The sequence below is a fragment of the Silurus aristotelis genome (assembly GCF_946808225.1).
Source record: "Silurus aristotelis genome assembly, chromosome: 12".
NCBI lineage: Eukaryota > Metazoa > Chordata > Actinopteri > Siluriformes > Siluridae > Silurus > Silurus aristotelis.
Window position 1 is genome coordinate 21,736,002 of NC_139585.1, and position 24,229 is coordinate 21,760,230.

A 24,229-nucleotide genomic window follows, 5' to 3' on the forward strand; every position below is an offset into this window, starting at 1 on the left:
CTTTAATAAAAACGCATTTCAAGATTTTAGGAGCTGCTTACAACAAATAAATACATTTAAATGTTAGGGAACTTTTGATTCCAATGACATTAATCTTAAACCGAGTTTTCTAGATGCTCTAGGATACTCTAACACTGATGTTAACAGTATGAGGACAATTTATTGACATACCTAACGTGTAATATCAATTGAATACTTCTAGAATGCTCTAATTACATGAGAACTATGTTTGTATAATACTACAAATGCATACATGCCTTATTTCCTAGTTTCTTAGGTTCACAACCCAATGTAAACTCTCCTCTTCCTTAAGTGTGTCCTTGTTTAATGGCTACAAGGACATAAAAAAGTAGGTCTGTCCTGACTCCATTTTGCTTCATTAAGCACCAGTTAATGGATCCAGTTTGCAGATACGTTACTGTTTAATTGCCCATTCACAAGACCTTCCAACTGGCATTCACTGGATTCCTTCTGGTGGACCGTTAAGAAGTGCAAATTCATTCACTTCGATCAGCCAAGGAACTGGCATACGGAGCTAAGCTCGGAAATTTTTTTTAGCTTAAATGGTATCTTGACAGGGTATCTGATCACAAATCAGTGTTGCTATTTATCAGCATTGGTCAAGTCTTGGATTGTATTACCTGGGTATAGAAATAAACCAACCCTATGCCATCTAATATAAGATTTTTGTCTTTGTAAAGGTAAAGTGATAAATGTCCAGCTTTCCAGAAAACAAGAACATAAAGCTTCAGTAAAAACACCAGAGTACCACTCTTGCATGCTTGGTTGCTTGCTCATGTCAATAACATAGCTGGAGCAATCAATAATGAGGAAAACAATCCTGACCTGGTGTTAACAATGCCACTGTTAGTAAAGTCAGCACTCACACTGTATGTGAGAAGAATACAGGCTAGATTCACAGTCTGTTTTGGGACTTTCACCACAAAATCACTGGTTTATTCAACAGGAACATTTGTACACCTGATTATTCATAGAGTCATCCTTTCAGCCATTCATCAGACAGCAACATAATGCATAAAACCATGTGTATAAAAGTCAAGGGCTTCAGTTCATGTTCACATCAAAAACCAGAGTTGGGGAAAAAGTGTGATTTCTGTGACTTTAACCTTGGCATGGTCATTCGTGTCAGTAGGGCTTGTTTGAGTATTTTACAAATCTCCTGGGATTTTTGCCCACAGTCTGTAGAGTTTACACAGAATAGTGCAAAAGTAAAAAAAAAAAAGTCTGGTCTAAGATGACAGACAGTCTATAGTAACTCAACTAAGCACTCTTTGCAACCACACTGTACAGAAAAGCATCCCAGAACACTCAAAAGATCAAACCTTGAGGTAGATGGACTACAGAAGCAATAGACCATATCAGGTTTCACTTCTGTCAGCCCACAACAAGAATGCAAGGTTATTATGAGAGCAGACTTACTCACATGGGATAGTTGAAGACTGTCCAGAAGACTGTTGAAGGTGATGTCTTTTTATTGTATGAGAAGATGCTTGTCTGCTCACCACAGTAGTAATGAGTGATTAGTTGAGGTATTATATTCCCGGTGGCAGCTCAGACCAGTAGGTTTATTCTCCTCTGATCTCTCTTATCTAGGAGATGTTTCCACCTACAGAACTGTTGCTCATGCAATGTTTTTTTGTTTACTGCACTGTTGTGTATAGACTTTAGGGACTGTGAACATTAGGCTCTTTATCTGTACATGAATTAATTTATGCATTATGCTGCCACACACACACACACACACACACACACACACACACACACACACACACACACACATATACATATATATACATACATTTTCCAGTGATGCTAGTTTTCCACTCTACTTTAACAGAGACACACTATAGCCACTAGTTCTAGCTATAGTATTTTTGTAAATGTGCCAGTTTTTTGGCCTGTTTAACATGTCGACCAAGAGATTGGTTGAACATATGCTTGTGCTTACCACACATAAGTAAGCAAGCAAATAAGTTATAAACAAGATCTAGGAGTATCTTTTTATCTTCAGAACAACCATGAGTTTCCACTAGATGTTTCATGTGATCTTCCTGCCAAGTGGTGGATGAAGACAGTTCTCTCCAGTCAGGTCTTGGCTGCATTTTCACACACGACTGACATGAGAAAGAGCAACTGTGCACCTTGATTTAATTTCATTTCTTTGAAGCTCCAGCACTTGAATATGAGTTATGAATAGTAAAACTTTTTTTTTTCTTCTAATTTGATATGTTTTAGAAGTACTAGCTAGTAACTAGCTTTTTTAGTTTTTGCATTTTCCACAGAAGTGTAGCTTCAACTCACTATACAATGCAATAATTCTCATATTTGCATTTATTGTGTTTTCTCATGTTGGTATGTCATACAGTAAAAAGTTGCCCAGTCAGGTTGTCTTTGTAGATTATGATTTTACAGTTCTCTGATGCAGCCAATGTGGATTGAAATGCAAAAAATGTCTAAAAACTATGCTTCAGATAAAAGATCTAGTGTACTATTAGGCTTAATCTGGGCAGAAAACTTTGTTTAATATTTAGTCAAACTCATTTAAAGATTTAAAAATGAATGAAGAGTCACAGGGAATTTAAATAATATTAATATACTGCTGGTAAGCCGGTATCGAGACAAATGAAGTTTTACAGTTTTCCTACCTTACCTACACTCCTTTTTTCCCCCCACGAGTCTTTTTTTCTCTCTGTGTTGCTCTTCTATCCATCACACTGGCTGTCTTTGTACTTCTTTCTTTCCCACTCTTGGTCCCTCTTTATAAAGAGCTCACTGGCATACTCACCACTACTTGCGCGCTGCTGCTCAGGCCCTCTCCATAATTGTCAGTGGCGACAACTTCGAATCTGAAGTAGGAGCGGCGCATGTTTCGGTACATGATGGCGGTCTTAATGACTCCAGTGTATGGTTCGATCACAAAGCTGTCCTTCCCTTCTGCTGTGGGAGGGATGACAAGTCGGTACTTCATGCCACTATAATTTCCTGTGTCTTTATCCAGAGCCTGGTTAAAAAAAAAAAAAAAAAACAGGCCAATGACATGTGAGATAAAAAGCAGGTCTAGCGATATAGCCCAACTACAGCTCCCACTCGAAGATTTGTAGGATGTTAGCTTTAGGATGACAGAGCTGTCACAAGCACACTGGTCTTCTCTGCACTGAGAATTCTTAGGGTTTTCTCTGCAGTGACAGTGATTTAGAAGCATTTTTATGTGTGTGGACTTGCGAGTGTGTTTTTCTGGTAGCACTATCCAGACAGATAGCTCTGGCTGTTTCCAAATCCGAATATTGTCACCCAATGTTAAGGTCAGCCGTGTGGGGTTCAAAAGCAGACTTAGTACTTAGGCTTCGTGTCTGGCATTTTTATTACCACTGCGAAGGAAAAAAAAAAGTCAAATCGAACAGTCTCTCACAGATCGAACACAAATATCTAGCACAACATGTGAACTTTTTGCTAGCTAGGAACAGCAGTACCACTCTAGCCAGTTTAGCCTGGCTAGATAATGTCCCTAAAACATCAAGTTTCATCATTTAAACAGCTTCTGGAATAAACCTGCTTATAACACACAAACCATACCCAAGCAGTGATTTTCTTACGTGTATTTTAGTTTTTTCCGTGAGGTCATAAATGAGGTCATTTGGGTAAATGTGTGACAATTCTGTGACACATTAGCTGCCAAATGTGGGTGAAGGCTAGCGCATACTTCCTGTGAGACACGTGAAGCAATTTTTCAAGCTATTACTCATGATACGTTAAAGGGCAGCTGAAAACACTTGGAGAAAAACACTGCCTATCTGCCTTCACTTACAGACACCCATGGTTGGCTACTCATTAAATCGGTCTGGTGCCGTCCTTCCAACTCAGAATGCACAGGCAATTTAGACAACTCTGCTGCAGCTTTGTCTTTTTTTGAACATGTGATCATTCACAACAGTGTTGTGCCACTTGGAGCCAAACAATTACTAGTAGCAATTACTTTTCTTACTAAAGCCGTATTATATCTTTATTCCTTTGTAGTTACGTTTAAATTTGTAGGTAAAGAAAAAATTGGCTCTTTTTATAACAACTACAGGCAGTCATGTAAGCATGTCATATTATCAAAGCAAAAAGCCATTGTCTTCCTTTTTTGGAGCGCCTACTTTTTCTGTTTTTGGTGTTTCAATGCCCAATTTTAGCCCTTGTCTCTCTCCTTTTTATCGCTATCACCTGACACTCCACTCTCCTCTCGCACCAGACCAGCGCTCTTGCACATACATACATGCATACCGTAAAAATGTATACATTACTGTACTATTAATTGCTTTGTTTTGATAAATTATGTACTACAATTTTTTTCATTATTAACAAATTACAGTATAATACCCAATACTGATCAGGTCATCGGAACACATCTCCATCGTAAGTGAAGGACTACCTTTATATATTATAGTGTATATATATTATAGTGTATTTTATATATATATATATATATATATATATATATATATATATATATATATATATATATATATATATATATATATACACACACACACACACATACATACACACACACACACACACACACTATAATTTAAATAAATAATATATAATATATGTGCATATAAATTTATTTTAACAGCACAGATTTTATTAACGCATGATTAATGCTGTGAGCATTTCTGTTTGACTATTTTTATTAAAAATATAAATAAATAAATATTTTTAGGCAAACCTTTAATGCAACACACATTTATTCACGACGTCCTTTCTTTACTCAACCGAAATGTTTCTAATAATTGTATTTTTAATTAATGAAAAAACATTAGTTTCACTGATGTGTCAAGTCTCAAATCCAGCACCAAAATCCACCATGGTGCACACATCCAGCAATTAAAACCATCTGTGTGAAAACATAGCAAAAGTTCCATTTGGTGTCCTGAGGATTTATGTAATAAAAAAAAAAAAACATAATTACTTTAAAACATTTACAATAATATTTTGTCTTCATGCTCTATGTTGACTGTGGTTTCAATATTATTCTGTCCATATTTTTCTATGACCATGTTGATTAGAGTATTAATTTCTGTTAATAATCTGTTAATCAATATTTAAAATATCCCAATTGTCATTAATAATCATCAATAATCATTAATTGCATGATTGTCATGACTCATGTCATATATTTAGTAAGAATAAATGAATAAACCTGTGAATAAAATTGAAATCTGTGTCATTAGTGTTACAGAAAGATGAATAAGCTTTCAAGAACACTGGAGCTTCAGTAACATCAATAAATCAGTCAAATGCTAGAGGGAGCTGATGATCCAGCAATGTTACATGCTACACAACTGACATGCATACATTTGTGTGCGATCTGGATTCCTTCGTGTTTGTCCTATTTCTAACTTGGATACACTACAGAACAGGAAATTCAAAGGTCTTGTTTCACTTAAGAGCAATGTATCACATTGACACTAATTAGCAGAGCGGCAATGCTGAACAATGGATTCACTGTCAGTCTGCTCCACCGTGCATCTGTTGGCATGACGAGAATACAAGCATCCCTTTCAACTTCTTTCCCAGGTGACAGACCAAGCAGCAGTTGTTTTTTTCACAGTTTTTTTTCTCTACCTTCAAACTACTTAAAGAGGGATGAGAATGTAGATTAGTCGGAGCTGTGCACTGCTGAGCTGCTTTACAAATCTATTGCAATTTATTACATGAGTCGTGATGGCTTTCCTGCCGTCACATCTCTGAGAGTGTGCGCGAGAAGAAGATGCTGCCCTCTTGCTCAGACACCTTTTAACACTCCATCTGCATACACCGAAACATTTGCGCACGGGCCACATACAGGCACGGCCACATTGGCTTCAATTCCCAAGCACAGCTGTGCACGGAAATGTTAGTAGACTGATGGTTTTAAGGTGCAGCTTAACTTTGCGCTAAAAGTCAATAAAATAATAAAATAAATTTTTTAATTTTTTTATTGTATTTTATTAGAGTTGCAAATGCATATGGAGTCATTTGACTTTGAAGGATATCATATGAAAAAAATGTATATGAAAAAATGTTACAACCCCCGTCATGGATTCTTTTCTCATACCAACACATTGTTTTGGTGAATTATTTTAACTAAATTTAAATAATTGTAAATAATAATAATTCAAAATGAATAATTTTTGGTAATTTAGTTAATGTTACATAATACCAACATTATAAATTATTCAAATGTTACAGCAGTTCTTAATTACACCTTTATATTATAATTAAAAAAGAATGATAACTATGTCAATGATTTGGCATCACGTCAATTCATTTTTACTTACATAGCACTTTTAACAACAGGCATTTTCTCAAAGCAGATTTACAGAGATAAAGAGGTTATAAAATTGGCATCAAGCAGTTGGAAAACTGCTGCATTAAGAAAAAAAAAAAATTAATCTCTAAGATTCTGGAAGATTTACTACACAAGAAGTGCTACACCTTATTGAAATGACTTAAATGAAAAGCTGTTTTTAAATTCAGTTGCAATTTTAGACTGGCTGGCGTTAAATGCTATTAAAAATACATTTCCCTAAACAAACAGCCTATATAGAAGGAAAAAACCCACACTCATGCCCACTGCTACAAATCTGAGTCTATTGTAGAAACTTATTCAGCAACAAATCCAATGGTTATTGATCTTTTTCTATTGAACAATTATCATTGAAATCGATTGTGTTCTAGTTCACATCATTTCAGTTTGTGTGCAGGTCATACGTATGTGCTGGCCAATAGAGTTACAAAGAAAGGCGTATAATGTGTATATTTATTTCACACTCCTTTCTAAGGCCTTCTCACATCACTGTGCCATTCCAGTATTTAAAAGGACACATAATTCAACGCACTATAAAAATAAAAAAAAATGCTCATGCATCATGAAAGAGGGAGTAAAACCTTGGCTTCAGGAAACCACAGATGACTGAATGAGTCGCATCTCTCAGCCATTATACACATTAAAAAAAATTACCTTTAGTGTGTGTTGGTTTCCCTCTCTCCACAAGAATGCCAGAGTGACCATAATTACAGCTCATACATGGCAAAAGACACTGGCTGCTGAGAGCGAGGTATAGAGTATAGAGAGCGGAAAAGTGAGGGGGTGGGGGATCTGTGAAAATGAGGAGAAAGGCCATTAATGAAGAGAGTTTATGTGCTGGAGGAGAATGCCTGGCTGATTTACGAGGATCTTCATGGCAGGCTTTTCGTCGTCTGCACTGTTGACAATTACGGTGAGTTCTGTATCACGGTGCTTTGGAAATTTCACAGCCAAACAATCTCACACAAACCGGCCGGCTAGAGTCCACACCTGCTTTACACTGTGGACTAGCGTTCACTTAACAAACAGTGCATCCATTACCATCCTAAAAAAAAAATCTGAAAAACACCTGCACTGGTGAGACACATGAGTTATACCTATTCAGAGTCGGAGACAATTTTCTGTCTAGACAGCTACATCTGAGGCGATGGATTGTCATTCGGTGCGACCGAGGCGCTGCTGAAGCTTTCTTCTGAGCAGACATTAAACAATAATGAATAAGTACTTACCCAAGACTTTATCATGATGCACGATTTCATTACAATAGAATATTTAAAAGCGACTAAATGTTTATGTGTATGTGATTTACTGGGTATCATTTTAAATATACAGGAGCCTCAGAAGGTGATGCTACCTTAAAACCTTGTGCACAGACTATCAAAGAACAATCCAAAGTGTCCACACTGTTTTTAAGTCTATTCTAAAACTGCTGCATAAACCCGAGGCACATTAAATATGTTGTATCCAAATTGTGCTTTCATGCCGATTAATCGGTTTTATTTGTCCGAATCAGAGTGAAACCGACACCTTCGGTTGCATTTGTTGTTCAGTTTTTTTTTTTTTCCATTACATGCCTTCAAAGTTTTAAAGAGTAAAAACTGCATGGTTGAGGGACATGTATGGCTAAAAATGTACCTAATGTTTTATTTATTGATTAAAAAAAATATGCCAAAACAAAAGACAAGCCTGTCAATAATGTCAATAATGACTGACTTTAAAACGGATTGTGTGTCAGACCCAGCTCTCGTCTTGACTTTTTATTCCTGCAGTGTTGCTACTTGGCTCAGTTTGAACCTTGCAGGCCAGTTTGGCAGCTCCGATGTTCCCAGCTCAAAATGCATGGCAGACTATTATGAAATGGTGATTTGTTCAACGTTCCAGTACAAACCTCAACCTGCAGGACAGATGTGAAAGTCTTCGCGTCCTCTGTGACCCCTGCCAGGTAGAGCTGTTTAGTGAAAACAGGTGGATGGTCATTTTCATCTTGCACATTGATGAACACCTTCGCTGTGTTACCTGTGATCAAAAAAGACAAATCAAACACATAATTCACAATATAGTGTTCTGTGACTTAGTCTTTTGGTTGCTTTATATTTATTTATTTATTTTTTGATTATCTGTCCTTTTGCTGTATTCCAGATTAAACCATGTTCTGCAGGATCTTTTCAATTTAATTTCACATTTTCAATTGGTGATGTTCATTGTGCTTGTTTTTATGTGGTTTCTTTGTCCTCCTAATGCTAACTGTTTAGGTATGTTCTTTATCACACTGGGGTTATTCAGGAAAATATATATTTATATAATTATGGTATATTTCAATTATTTAAATCCATGGAACATCTAAAAAACTTTCTTTCGGCTTCTACCGTTAGGGGTCGCTGCAGCGGATCCTCCGCACGTTTGATTTGGCACGTTTTACGCTGGATGCCCTTCCTAACGCAACCCTTTCCCAATTTATCCGGGCTTGGGACCGGCACTAAGAGTGGCTGGGGATGGTTCCCTGACCGGGAATCGAACCCGGGTCGCAGCGGTGAGAGCGCTGCATCTTAACCACTAGACCACCAGGGGACCACAAATCCATGGAACATCTAAAATGCACAAAAAACTCCATTCGACTTCTTCTAATGTGAGTTCTGCTTGACTTGACTTGAAATGCCAAGTAGTTGTATGAGAATCAGGGATTTTAGAGCAGTAGATAGTGAATACTTACATAATCAGCAAATACATTTTTTCATTTGTAAATATCTTTGCAAGCTGCATTGCCAAATAATTAAGTATTATATAATTGGAGTTAGAAAATAATTCTGCAAGCTACATTGGTTTTGATAGTGATCTACTGACATATAACCTAAATTATGCCCAATTTAATTCCTAGTTAAAGCACTACAAAATGTGGAAAAGTTAAAGGGGCGGTGGTGAATATTAACGTATAGCGTTACAGCATTATTGTATCACTTAATCTCAATTGCAGGAAAGAAATAAATCTCTGATTAAATTACGCTGCCAATGGGGGGCCGCTCCACTCCAACTCGTCGGAGTTGATAAAGTGAGTTCCTATACATAGCAAAATATTGCTCGGTAGATTATTCCCTCTTTCTCTTCTGTCATTTCTTATAGCAGAAAGCCAAGTCATGTCGTTTCTCAGTGAGGGACAGTGATAGCTTCATTCTTCATCTGGCAGATCGCAGTAGCGTGCCAGCGGGCTTCCCGAACATTCTCTTCACCAGTGGCACTCGCAATGGCCTACTTGACCACAGCATGTCACATGGTCACTACTAATGCATCACCGCAGGCTGATCTGTGTTTTACTTAATTGTTTCCACTAATTGAGCAAAAGAGCTTGCATCCACATAGTTCAAGAGGCGATACATGCAGCCTTTTCCAGTCATATTAATCAGCCCGTTCACATGCTACCTCATCTACATTTGCATAATCATCAATTGCTGAAGCTTTTTAGTGAAGTATGGAACTGTCAGAATGTCTGCCAGAAAATGTTCACTGACAGAGGCGCTGTGTGGTGTTGACATGAATGCCTGTGACGTGCAATGATTTTCTGAGGAATTGATTTTTAAACCTAGAGAAACGTAATCTAACGCAAACACAGATCTGAGAAAATGACAATTTGGACTGCTTCAAGCGTGTCAACATACTGGGAAAAATCATGTAAATAAAACAAATGCCTCCAGCAATCCAACAAACTAATAAAAAATTTTCACGACAACCAAATCAAAACAGCACCTCATTACAGCTGCGTAATTGATGGCAGACATTTCTAATTAATCCCTGATATGTGCTTAAGCTACAACGTGTTTTTATTAGGCGTAAATAAAAAAAGAGGAAACCTTTTCTGAACACTGACGTCAGTAAACAACAACAAGGCTTAGAGTTTATGACAAGAAGAAACATCGTGTCGAGATTTCAACCGCATAGTGGGTGGTGGAGTGACCGAACTGGTAGTTGACTCACTTTTTGCTGGGGCCCGCAGGTTGGATGAGATCACTCTCATGGAGTCGGCCTCCACACGTAGCACGTAGCTGCTGTTCCTCTCAAAGTCCAGGGGCTTAGCTGTGCTGATCATTCCAGTCTGGTTGTTCAGGCTGAATTCGCCTATTGCAGAAGTGTATGATTATTTGAGGTTAGGGTTGTGAATCTACAAATCAGGCAATACTGTAATAATAATCTGCAATGTAATGTACCAGCTTTGCTGTTGTTATTAAAAGTGAAAAGAGCTACACTATTTTTCACATCGCTGTAAATAAAAAAAAATAAAAAAAACACAAACTGGTAATTGTTGTTTGTGAATGAAACAAATAGGTAAACAAAGAAGGATTTTTAGACTTATTGATATATGAGGCTCAGGCTAATATATGACTGTGTTTCCTTTAGTTCACCCCCCCTTAAAAAAGTGAGTAGAAACAAGCCTAAAATAATACTAAGACAGGCCTAATGTCTTGTTGTGGGGGAGGTGGTAGCTTGGTGGTTAAGGCAGTTCAAATCCCAGCCACTCATGGGCCCCTGAGCAAGGCCCCTTAACCCCATAGCTGCTCAGTTGTATGAATGATATTAAATGTAAGTCGATCTAAAATAAGGGCATCTGCTAAATGCTATAAATGTTGTGTTGTCCAAAGCATATTCTGCTATACATTAAGGTATAAAAATAATATCTTCTTTTCTTTTTTTTTTACTTTTGCAGTACTAAAAACTAAAAGATTACTACATTTCTATTCTTATTCATTACCCTCCACAACCTTGCCTGCACTGATGAAACTTATGCAAAGAATCAGTGAATGAATCTGAACAAATTATTCTGATTAAAGGAATCGAAAGACTTCAGTCATGGGATGAATCAAAATTAGAAGACAGCTAGAAAATTTTCAACCTACCATGCTAGAATAAAAAACTGCTAAAAAAAATAACCGAAAAAAAAAAAAACCCAAAATGAATATTACTAGGAAAAAGTTACCATAATCTAACCTCTGGAACCTTTCGTTCGTAATTAGGGATGTGAATCTTTTTTTTGCTGTGTTCCATTAGTCTTGGTCTAAAGGCCATCAATTGGTAATGCAGTGAGTAAAATTAGGATTTCAGATGCAAACACCAGCTGCCACTGAGGGCTCATCCTCATTAATTAAAGTTTATTTCCTCTCTTAGATGATGTCACTATGCTGAACCGCTTAGCGTCAGCGACTCTGTAAGGTAGGCATGGTCTTAACCTGTTCTTTTTTTTTTTTTACGCCAACAACTCTCACTTTGATTAGGCTGCATGCTCTGATTCTGATGAGAGGAAACCCAAACCAATTCTCTCTCATTTTCGGACTAGCCCCCGATGTATTTAATGCGATTCCCAATATAGCAAGCAATTTCACCTGAACACACTTCGAGCGTGAGGCTTAATATTACCGATAATATGCTTCTCTCTCTCTCCCTTTACCGCTCTTCTTTTCCCTAAAGACAACTGAAGCAATAAGAAACTGCACCTCAAAGCCTCCCGTCCATGCTCTGGAGCTCTCTCAGCAGCCGTGCTCTATCTTTCTCCTGAATCTGCAATCTTCTTATTCTGAGCTTGATGTGTTACACATTTTAATGTAATACATTACTCCAAGCTTTCACTCATCCTGCAGGCTGCTTATAATGAACCAGGGTCTCTATTATGGTCAGTGTCCAATTTTGCGTCATCCTCTTATTGAAGGCCTTTATAAAGGATGATTTCATTAATAAAATGCTCTCCTTACCTAAGCCCTCTATGTCACTCCCAGTGTATAATCCTTATTAGCAGCATTAACCGTATTTGACTGTCATAGGTCAATTACACTTGCTCTCTGTCCACATCAGCTGTGTAGTGTAGAGGTAAAAGTGAGCACTTACCCCCTTCATTCCCCTCAGTGATGGAGTAGACAATGCTCTGATTTATGGCAGAAGCCAGGATGACCCCGACCACTCTTCCTACGGGAGCGTTTTCACTGACTGGTGGGAACCTGCTCGCACACACATACCGACCCACACACACGCACACATCGCAAACACAGGGAGAAAAATTTACTTCAACAAAAGAAGAGCATCTGACAAAATTTCTACCTCACTACAAAAATAAACTTTCAATTTTTCCACTTTCAAAAGATGAAAAGAAAAACTGAATCTGCCCAACAATCCTCTCTAGCACATTTGAGGGCATTGTGCCCATCACCATAAGTGTCTCTGAACACATAAGAGGTATGTTCCTATTGCAAAGATAAGGGACCGTTGTCTACAACATCGGCACGGAAAGCTGCTTAAGAGCACAAACCTTTCATTCAGCTTTCTGTGCAACTGGATGTATCTCACGGCTGATGCTGGGATTGGCTGGGAAATGTCAATCTAAACCACTACCTTGTAACAGAAAGCAGCAGATGCAGACAGCGTGTGTGATATCCAAAGGGTTTTCACATCCTTAAAAACCGAGCGCATGGACGCAAATCAATGGCTGAGTTGCTGTTTTGTGAAACGACCTCGATTCATTACGGCTGTAAAAGCCCCCTCGATTCACATTTAGAAGGAGAGAGAGAGAAAAGAACACGAGTAATTAATCAGCTACTATAGTTAATAGAATCTCGGGAGTGCTTGCTGTACCGAAGGTATTAAAAACGCCACCGAGTTGTGCATGTGATGCATGAATGTCTGATTATTGAGGGGATGCAGCTGTTTCAGAGTCAAACAGCTGGCATAAAAAAGTCAGCGGTGTGGAAATGAAAAATATCACGTCTAGAAGTGATGGGCTCGGTTTGTATTGCTATGTCATTAAGGGGCCTGCACTACACTTAAGAGTACCGGAATTTCCGGACTATTAAGCGCACCCATATATAAGCCGCACCCACTGAATTTGACAAAGATTTTTATTTTAAACATAAATAAGCCGCACCTGTCTATAAACCTGTCTACACTGAAACTAATGAACTTTACACAGGCTTTAACGAAAGACAGTGTCTGTTACACGGTGTAACGGGTGAAATATGTTGTGGCTCCTTTAAGAGCAGAGCGGCATTTTGGGAATAGCATGCCACCGCATTTTTCCAGTAGTACTGCATGTGTGCAAGACCGAGGAATATGTCCTTATTATTTTCTGATGCTCATTTCTAAGTTTCTTTGACTAACCCGTAACGCTGGTACCAAGAAAAATAAAAAAGCACGAGTTTTGGAAACCTGTTTGTGCTTATATGATTTCTGTTGCAACTGGAGTTAGCGAGCTATCAGGTGAGGTGCGTTTTTTTCGTTTCCGTTCGGAAAATTTCATTGGTCTAATGTTATGTCGCTCAATTTTTTTTGGCTTGAAGTTTGTGAAACCGGGAAAAAACCCAGTTAAAATCCATAAATTAGCCGCTTCGTGGTTTAAGCCACAGGGTTCAAAACGTGGGGAAAAAAGTAGCGGCTTATAGTCTGAAAAATACGGTATTTAATGTGTAATGGCTTATGGGAAAAGTGTGACATCATCTGAATAAATTTTATGAAGAAATAAAAGATAATAAAGTATACTTTATATCCCTTTTTTCTGAATATTATGTTTATATTAGACAATGTGTACTGTATTGCAGGGTTACAATTTTTGTATGTAGATTCCATATGGGAAAATTGCAGATTTAAAAAAAATCTGAATTAAGGTTGCTTGTGTAGAGTAACGATCTTCTCAATAGAAATACATTGAACATGTTTAATCGATTCTTCTTTCTTCCTTTTCTTCATTCAGGTATACTGAAGACAATTAAAACTGCATTACTCCTCCACCTGGACTGTGATGATAACCAAATGACACCCTGGGCCTCTGTATCAAGCAACTAGCCTAACGACCTAGCAACCACCTGGGACTCCATAACGGCCACCTAGCAACTCCTTATCAACATCCAAGCAACCAGCTGGGAAAGCATAGCAACCACATTGATTAGCATGGCAACCACCAAGCAGCACACTAGGAACCAACTGGAATACAATAGAGACCTGACAACACCATAGCAACCAATTCAAGACTCTGACAACCTACAAACAATGGCAATACACTTTGGAAAATGATTGATGCTGTGCACGTGATGGACTACTACAAAATGGTAAAAGTAGCATTTAGAAAGCCATCATTCATCAAACACGCACGTTTTCCTAAGAAGCATCAGTAAAAAACTGTTTAGAGAGTTTCAAAGCACTAGGAGCATTGAGAAATGAATTATAAAATAAAATTAAAAAACATACATTTTAACTGTTAGTTAAAATTAATTCAGTTACAGTGTACTACAGATGTACACATCTGTAGTACAAGGTACTGATATTTTTTTATAATATATATATATATATATATATATATATATATATATATATATATATATATATATATATATAAAATTCTTATAAGAAAAAATAGATATAGATAAAAAATATATATGAAGACTCTTCTATGTGAGAAATTACTTGTTTAACTAAATAGGTAACAAAAACCATTTTACTAAACAGACAACTGCTTATTTTTTACTGTAATTTCTTTTTATAGTAATCTGTGTTTACTGTACAAGTCTCTATGTATAAGAAGCTGCTACAGAAACAATATAGCACACTCAAACCAACATAATAACATAAACCTAAATCAGTTATGTTATGACTAGAAGAGCTGTAATACAAAATTATTCCACACCTCATGATTTGAGAATTGAATTGAATGGTGCTGTGGTATAAAAATGACCATTTCCATTCACAGAGGAACTAAAATAAAAAAAACAATCGATAGAATCTTGAGATCAGTAACCCTGCCTTTATTCACAGCCTGTGGCATTTTTGCAGCAGCATTTGTTAAACTGGCTGCTTATCTATGTGATGTGATCTTTGCTGGAACGTGCACAAAATAAAACCCTAAGAATAAAACAAAGGCATTTTCTTAAGGTTAATTGTTTTTATTTATTACTGTCAGTAATAATAGTACCGTATTTTTCGGGCTATAAGCCGCTACTTCTTTCCCACGCTTTGAACCCCGCGGCTTAAAAAACGAAACGGCTAATTTATGGATTTTTCCTGGGTTTTACAAACTTCAAGCCAAAAAACTGAGACTCAGAACATTAGACCAATTAAATTTCCGAACGGAAACGAAAAAAAAACGCACTTCACCTGTGTTCTGAGCTGCACGCCATGAGGAGAAAAATCTTCCACCGGTGTTGATTTTTAAACGTACGACGATGCCAAAAGATAAACTATCGAGAGAAATAGTTGTGAAAGGAAGGAGGAAGACCGTGAACAATGACTTTCTTGGTAGGCTACTGTTTAGATACAAGCGGTTGTAACGCGTTGAGTCTGGGTGAAGGGAGAGCTCACTAACTCCAGTTGCAACAGAAATCATATAAGCACAGACAGGTTTCCAAAACTCGTGCTTTTTTATTTTTCTTGGCAACAGCGTTACGGGTTAGTCAAAGAAACTTAGAAATGAGCATCAGAAAATAATAAGAACATATTCCTCAGTCTTGCACACATGCAGTAATAGCGGAAAAATGCGGCGGCAGGCTGTTCCCAAAATGCCGCTCTGCTCTTAAAGGAGCCACAACATATTTCACCCATTACACCGTGAAACAGACACTGTCTTTAAAAAGTTTCTAAACTAAAGCTAAGAGATGTTGGGGCTGACCGAAGTTTACCAGACAAATAATTTCATTTCTGTGTTTGTTTTGCACTGAAGCATTTTGGACAAAGCAAATAAATCACAGTTTGCTACATGTATTTTTACCAAGCAATATTAAAATAAAAAAATCATACAATTTCCTCAGTTAAACTGTTTCTCTATTTTGATATCTTGCGTCAGTGAGCCAATCAGAGTACACTTTACAGTAGAAACGTAAAAAAACTTGTGCAGGCTAGTATACCGCTTTTGGATTTTTCACCACTCTCCAGAAATCCATCTTGCTTGTTAATGTTGGTCCTAAACAAACCTACATGGCCATTTGTTCTGCTCTAGGTTATACACTTGAGCTGTTGTTAGTCCAGGCTAGCAGATGACAGAGACTCTCAGTAGCTTCTTCACCTTTTGTAATCCCTTTTTAAGCACTCCCTGACCACACACACAAACACACACACATTCCATCTGTCTGTTCACCAAGCTCCTCTCGGCCTTTCTGTGGTATGCTGTGTTGGCCCCGATAAGAGAGTGCATTCCTTGCTTGCTCTTGGTGTGCTGACAGAGCTCTAATGACCACTCCACTCTACTCCACACCACACACACATTTAAGCGTCTAATGAGTTCCCCTGAGGCCAGCGTCCCCATGAGTTCCATCGCTGACTCTCTGCACTCCATCGTGCCATGTTTAACCCTCAATATATGTCTTGCTCAATGTCGAGAAAAAATTTCCTTTTCGCCTGATGCTTTGATTTTACGTGAAACTGCTATAGCCACCTCACGGCCTGTTCTGCGGGCAAAGCTGCGAGCTCAAAAAAGCGGTATAGGAAATACTCTCAGGGTCAAAGCGATTAGTAAACATTACAAAAGGACCATTTTGACAAAAGTAAATGTGTTTTAGTTTGGGAAAACCAGTCGAGAAGTTACAGTGGGTGTGTGGAATTCTGTTCAAGTCTGTTTATCAAAAATGTCCACACTCTCCAGGGTGATCACTGTTTCAAAATAAACTTATAGGGATACATTTCTAAAGATGAATGTATGACTTTAAAATGGATATTCTTCATTTTTTATTACTGTAAAGCTGCTTTGTGACAGTGTCCATTATTAACAGCGCTATGCAATTTAAATGTAATTAAAATGAATATGAGAAAAAAGAAATTATGACTCAGTGATTATTTTCCCATCAATTTATACATTAACCGAGCTGAGCTTAAAAAAAAAACATGCCAAAAAATGCCAATGACTTTAGCTTAGGTTGTTCGTCTGAATTATATACACTTGGTGTTTAATTTATTAGGGACATCTTTACACAGTCATTCCTGCAATTATTTCATCAGCAAATTGTGAAGCAGATACAGTCCAGAGCCTCTGGTACGTCTGACCATCAAAATAGCTATACATTTTTTTTTTTTATAGTGATCCAAGTTATTTTGACAATGGCGTGATTGTTGTAAGTAGATGGACTGGTATTAGTATCTCTACATCTGATGATGTAGTGGAATATTTATGCACAACAGTCTCTAGAGTTTAATTGTAGAAGTGCAATAAAGAGAAACCATCCAAAGAGCAGCAATTCTACAGACAGAAATGCATGCTTGACACGAGATGTCAATAGGCAATGGTCAGATAGCAGAAAAGCACCAACCTGTACATTTAAAGACTAGAAAACTTCTGCCCCATCTCATGAATCTCAATTTGGCTAAGGCTTACTGAAAGAAGGGTGTGAACATTGCACTAAGGACATGAATTCATGGACTCAATCTGCTTTGTGTAAACAGGCCAGGCTATTGGGGTTGGTGTAATGGTATGAGGATACTCCTAGGCATTATTTGGGCATGCCAATACAATCAAACATCACTTGAATGTCACAGCCTGTGTAATTATTGTTGTTCGTCATATGGTTGATAATACACCATGTCACAAAGCAAAAGTCTCAAACATTTTCAAACTGAATTTATGAACATGAGTTCAGTGATCTTCAGTGGCCTTTTCATTTATCGGATCTGAATCCAATAAAACACCTTTGGGATGTGATAGAACGGGAGGTTCGTGGCCTGAAAGTGCACCTGAAAAATCACATCATGGTCCACAATCTCAAAAGAAAATCTCCAACATCTTGTGGAATCCATGCTATTTGGAATTAAGATCAAAGGAAGTCATTACCCAGTATTAATTTAGTGTTTCTATTTAGAACAGTTAATAAGTTTTGTGAATGTACATATGTTAGAAATATTAAAACTTGACTGTCTGAAAAGTTTTCTCAGGTTGTCACACAAATGACTCCAGGATAAAGAAAAACTCTGATCTGAATCTCATATTTTGAGCTTGTTTTTTATTTGTAATATGTTAAAAACAAAAGAAAGTCTAACCCATTTCATTTGATCTCATTCTGATCTGTAACTAAGAAATGATAGCAATGCAAGGTCACATCATGCAGAGACATCCAATATTTTGTATCTTCTATGTCAAAACTAATCAAATAAATAATCCTTATAAGTGATAGTCCACAATCTTATAAATTCTAATGTTATATTTAAAAAAAAAAAAAAAAGAAAAAAAAGAAGGAAAAAAAAGAAAATTTAACTAAAAAAAATACAAAATATCTTGGATTTTGTTCTTTGTTTTTGCAGATCACAGTCCAAAGGCAAATTATGCTGCATATCAGTGGGGAAGTTAGTTTTGTCCATATTCATAGCATTCTGTTGAAAACATGTTGAGTTTCAGCTCTTCAGAAACCCAGGGCTTTGTTTTCTTGGCATGTAATAAAAGAAACAAGTCACCGGCATTCAAGCACAAAATAGGAACATAAGTTATCTTTTGCAAGCCAGAGTAGCTGGCTGATAGCAATTTGGCATGAATATGTGATAACTTCTATTTTTTTTTTTTTATATAACAAATGGATATTTCCGACTGCGGCAGACTCACGCACACTACATGCACTTTAAATGATTTAAATAGAAAATGAAGTGCCTGTTTAGAACTTAGAGGTGGCCTCTGATCAAACAGCTCAAGGATATGAAAGGAAAAGTTCACTCTAAACATGCCATCAAAGACAATCGTGACAAAGCTAGCAGGGTCAGGCTACAATTATGAAACCAAAACCTATCAATTCCAATTTGGGGTAACAATTCAGATGATTCTGTTTCTATCTTTCTCAGAGAAACAAAACATTTTTATGACCAAAGTCCTTTCACTCATTGTACAAAAATGTGGGGTACTATGCAGCAATTATTTCTGAAGTGCATTGAAATTAGCATTTCTTATTTAAAAGTACTTATGTTTATCACAACTAATTTCTATGGTAAGTCTGCATGCTTTTTGCACAATGATAGCTCATAAGTTGTCCTGATATTTTAGGGATGGATATATGAATACCCCGGGTGCCCAAGACCTATATGCCCAAGTGTCAGATTATAGTCAGGCTAAGTAGGCTAGCCAAGTTCAATTATGTCTTTATTAATGCACGAGTTATCTACCGTATTTTCTGGATTATAAGCCGCTACATTTTTCCTACGCTTTGAACCCCGCGGCTTAAACAACGAAGCGACTAATATATGGATTTTTCCTGGGTTTTTTCCGGTTTCACAAACTTCAAGCCAAAAAACTGAACCCCATAACATTAGACCAATGAAATTGCAGAACAGGTTCAGGTGAACTAATGAAACTCTTTAAATCGGGCCGCACCACATCATAAATATGGATGATGCTCCTCTGACTTTTGACCTGCCGCTCACTCGGACTGTCAACAGGAAAGGAGAATCATTCGTCATGCTGAAAACAACCGGGCATGAAAAAACACACTTCACCTGTGTTCTGAGCTGCACGGCATCGGGAGAAAAGCTTCACCGATGGTGATTTTTAAACGCACGACGATGCCAAAAGATAAACTATCGAGAGAAATAGTTGTATTGTAAGTGAAAGGAAGGAGGAAGACAGTGAACAATGAATTTCTTGGTAGGCTACTGTTTAGATACAAGCCGTGTAACAGACACTGTCTTTTATAAAGCCTGTGTAAAGTTCATTAGATCCAGTGTAGACAGGTAGGCTTATAGACAGGTGCGGCTTATTTATGTTCAAAATAAACATCTTTGTAAAATTCAGTGTGTGCGGCTTATATATGGGTGCGCTTAATAGTCCGGAAATTACTGTTTATTTTACAGCTTATAATCACTTTATTATACTGCGCTAGCTTGACGTGTTACATGATACTGTTTCAGTTTTATAACATTATTCAGTAAATGGACAAAAGTATTGGGACACACAACTTTTCCAGCCATGTGGTTTTTTTTCCCCCAAACAGTTGACTGCACCCCAGGCCTCTTTATCATAAATCAATGACTAAATTGACTAAACCCCTTGTTGCTGAATGAACACAACATTTCAAAACCTTCCCAGAAATGTAGAGGTTATTAGAAAAGCAAATGGTTACTAAATGTGGGTTAAGATGTTCAAAAAACAGATGAATCTTATGGTCAGGTGTCCACAAACTTTTGTTACTCTTTCAGGCCCTTTAGTCAAATCAAGTGTCAAATGGCTTTTTATTGGCATTTAATAAAGCTTGTACAGTAAACAGTGAAAGGAAGCAAAGCCCCTCTAGGTCCAAGGTGTAGAACTATAACAGATAACATGGAATTAAGGCTGGACAGAGCTCCACACAGGACTACATAAACTACACATGTGCAAAACAGCACAATTTGGTACATTAATTGCTTGAAAACCGAACAATAGGTGAATGACAGCGCAGCACTGACCAGCATACAGTGCTAGTGTAAGGCAAAAGTTCCCCAGATCTCATTCTCTCAGCTTCACTACACACTAGTGTTCCAGCTCAATAAGCACGGGAAGTCAACAGCCTTGCTCTCTCCTCTGTAGTGCACATCAGGCCAAGAACCACCCGCTGCGAGAACTTAGCATGCCTCAAAAGCAAGCCAGGGTCGCTCCGTGGCAATCTGTGCTGACCCCTTTTAAATAAAAAGGCCCTTTTCGGCTGTGCTAAAGGTTCTGGCGGCAGATTACGCACTGACCTTTTTAAAGCGTTGCAATCAGTGCTCTGGCAACCAGGTGCCACACTGTGTTTGTCCTTTCCAAACAAGAGCAAAAGGGCAAGTTGCATTCTGGTTAACTTGGCGGGGTAGAGGTGGTCATTGAGTAAAATGGCCTCTGCCATTCAAAAAACTATTTCCACTCCACCAGAACATATTCATTTCTAAGGGAGTTGGGGATTATAGATTGGCCCGTTGAGCCGGTGAGAACACTAACTCCAGCTGCTGCTTTACAAATCTCCATTCCCAATAATTTATCACTTTAACAAAATACATTTTGAAGCCTTTTCATCTAAAGAAAGGTGTTATATTATCGAGTCTAAAGGGGCGGCGCAATCAATTAGAAAATTGTCTGGTAAAAGTGAAAGATGAAATGGTCTGCAGGTTGAAATAAAAAAAAAGTAGCAAAAGCACTCAGGTGCAGATAAATACCTCTATTTTAAAGCTTGAGCAGTCAAAATCTTGCACTCAAGTGTTTCGGTTCATTTGCATACATAGCAGTTTTTGATGTTTACTAATCAAGCTGTAGAGCCTCCTATAAAGCCTTATGAATATTTTATTAGCAGTTCTTGTCCCACCAATGTTAAAAAGTGCGCAGGAAATCATCTGTGATTTAGTTATATTGGGTTAAAGTAAGAGAAGCCATTAAGATGATTAATTGGTATGACGGCCCTGATTCGCTTTTGCTCTGTTAAGGCTCTTGTAGGGGTGTCAGCTTATCAAAGTCCTCGAAAACTAACAATCCTCAAGCCAACCAACATAAAAAAATAAATAACAGTGCACAAAAAATTATATGATAGTACACACCATAAAACATTAAATAAATAAAAGTAGTACAGTGGGTACGGAAAGTATTCAGACCCCCTTAAATTTTTCACTCTTTTTTATTTTGCAGCCATTTGCTAAAATCATTTAAGTTCATTTCTTTTCCTCATGAATGTACACACAGCACCCTATATTGACAGGAAAACACAGAATTGTTGACACTGTTGCAGATTTATTAAAAAAGAAAAACTGAAATATCACATGGTCCTAAGTATTCAGACCCTTTGCTCAGTATTTAGTAGAAGCACCCTTTTGATCTAATACAGCCATGAGTCTTTTTGGGAAGGCTGCAACAAGTTTTTCACACCTGGATTCAGGGATCCTCTGCCATTCCTCCTTGCAGATCCTCTCCAGTTCTGTGGACAGCTATTTTTAGGTCTCTCCAGAGATGCTCAATTGGGTTTAAGTCAGGGCTCTGGCTGGGCCATTCAAGAACAGTCACGGAGTTGTTGTGAAGCCACTCCTTCGTTATTTTAGCTGTGTGCTTAGGGTCATTGTCTTGTTGGAAGGTAAACCTTCAGCCCAGTCTGAGGTCCAGAGCACTCTGGAGAAGGTTTTCGTCCAGGATATCCCTGTGCTTGGCCGCATTCATCTTTCCCTTGATTGCAACCAGTCGTCCTGTCCCTGCAGCTAAAAAACACCCCCACAGCATGATGCTGCCACCACCATGCTTCATTGTTGAGACTATACTGGACAGGTGATGAGCAGTGCCTGGTTTTCTCCACACATACCGCTTAGAATTAAGGCCAAAAAGTTCTATCTTGGTCTCATCAGACCAGAGAATCTTATTTCTCACCATCTTGGAGAACTCCATGCGGGTTTTCATGTGTCCTGCACTGAGGAGAGGCTTCCGTCGGGCCACTCTGCTATAAAGCCCCACTGGTGAAGGGCTGCAGTGATGGTTGACTTTCTACAACTTTCTCCCATCTCCCGACTGCATCTCTGGAGCTCAGCCACAGTGATCTTTGGGTTTTTCTTTACCTCTCTCACCAAGGCTCTTCTCCCCCGATAGCTTAGTTTGGCCGGACGGCCAGCTCTAGGAATGGTTCTGGTCGTCCCAAACATCTTCCATTTGAGGATTATGGAGGCCACTGTGCTCTTAGGAACCTTAAGTGCAGCAAAAAAATTTTTGGAACCTTGGCCAGATCTGTGCCTTGCCACAATTCTGTCTCTGAGCTCTTCAGGCAGTTCCTTTGACCTTAATGATTCTCATTTGCTCTGACATGCATTGTGATCTGTAAGGTCTTATATAAACAGGTGTGTGGCTTTCCCAATCAAGTCTAATCAGTATAATCAAAAATTGCTGGACTCAAATGAAGGTGTAGAACCATCTCAAGGATGATCAGAAGAAATGGAGAGCACCTGAGTTAAATATTTGAGTGCCACAGCAAAGGGTCTGAATACTTAGGATACTTCTGAATACTTCTTTTTTAATAAATCTGCAAAAAGGTCAACAATTCTGTGTTTTTCTGTCAGTATGGGGTGCTATGTGTACATTCATGAGGAAAAAAAATGAACTTAAATGATTTTAGCAAATGGCTGCAATATAACAAAAAGTGAAAAATTTAAGGGGGTCTAAATACTTTCCGTACCCACTGTATGTGGCAGTTATTATAAAGCCATTATCTAGACCAGTAGACCCCAACCTTCTTTTGTGCCACGGACCGGTTTAATGTCAGACAATATTTTCATGGACCAGCCTTTAAGGTGTGTCAGATAAATACAACAAAATAAAATGATACGACCGGCATAAAAACTGGTATTTTCTAAATATAATAATAAATGTGAATCCACTTTATTGTTTTTTATTAATTTCGCTCGCTTGGGGGTTTTAAATTAGCGGTAATGTATTATGTGTTAGCAGCCGGAGCAGCCCCTTTAAGAAGGTAGCGGATGTAGGTAAGACATGTGACCGAGGCGATCATCTTGACAAGAATCTGGCAATTTTCCGAAATAAAACATAGTTCAGAATCAAATAATAAATAAAACGGAAACAATGTAAGTTATGTATTCTTTCTGTGTGGCCCGGTACCTACTGACGCATGGACTGGTGCCAGTCCATGGCCCGGGGGTTAGGGACCACTGATCTAGACCTCAATTATGGCTAAAGAATATATGGTGTTAAATATTTTTACAAATAAATGTTGGGGGTGTGGCTCTTGCTTAAGAGTTGTTGGAAACACCGGAAGAATTAAACTCATAATGCAAATGAACAGGAAAAAACTTGACTCTGATTTTACTTTGTTAATAAGGTTTTGTCCAGAAAAAACAAACAAACAAACAATATAAACAATTATTTCAGAATTAGAAATTCTAATGCATTAGAAAATGTGCTTATACAACCTATTATTGAGTCACTGATTTGTTCAACTACCATACACACTATATTTAAGATAT

At 37.9% G+C, this 24,229-nt stretch overlaps 1 protein-coding gene across 1 annotated transcript in view; it reads right to left on the minus strand.

The window, feature by feature from the left end:
• The window catches only part of pcdh15b (protocadherin-related 15b), a 226,217-nt gene that overhangs the window by 16,165 nt on the left and 185,823 nt on the right, over positions 1–24,229 (minus strand). Inside the window, exons 25-28 of the mRNA XM_083556764.1 lie at positions 12,221–12,330; positions 10,322–10,462; positions 8,244–8,371; positions 2,807–3,022 (exon numbers count right to left, since the gene is read on the minus strand). Coding sequence (XP_083412890.1) covers positions 2,807–3,022; positions 8,244–8,371; positions 10,322–10,462; positions 12,221–12,330 — 595 coding nt within the window. The remainder of the gene's footprint in view (positions 1–2,806; positions 3,023–8,243; positions 8,372–10,321; positions 10,463–12,220; positions 12,331–24,229) is intronic.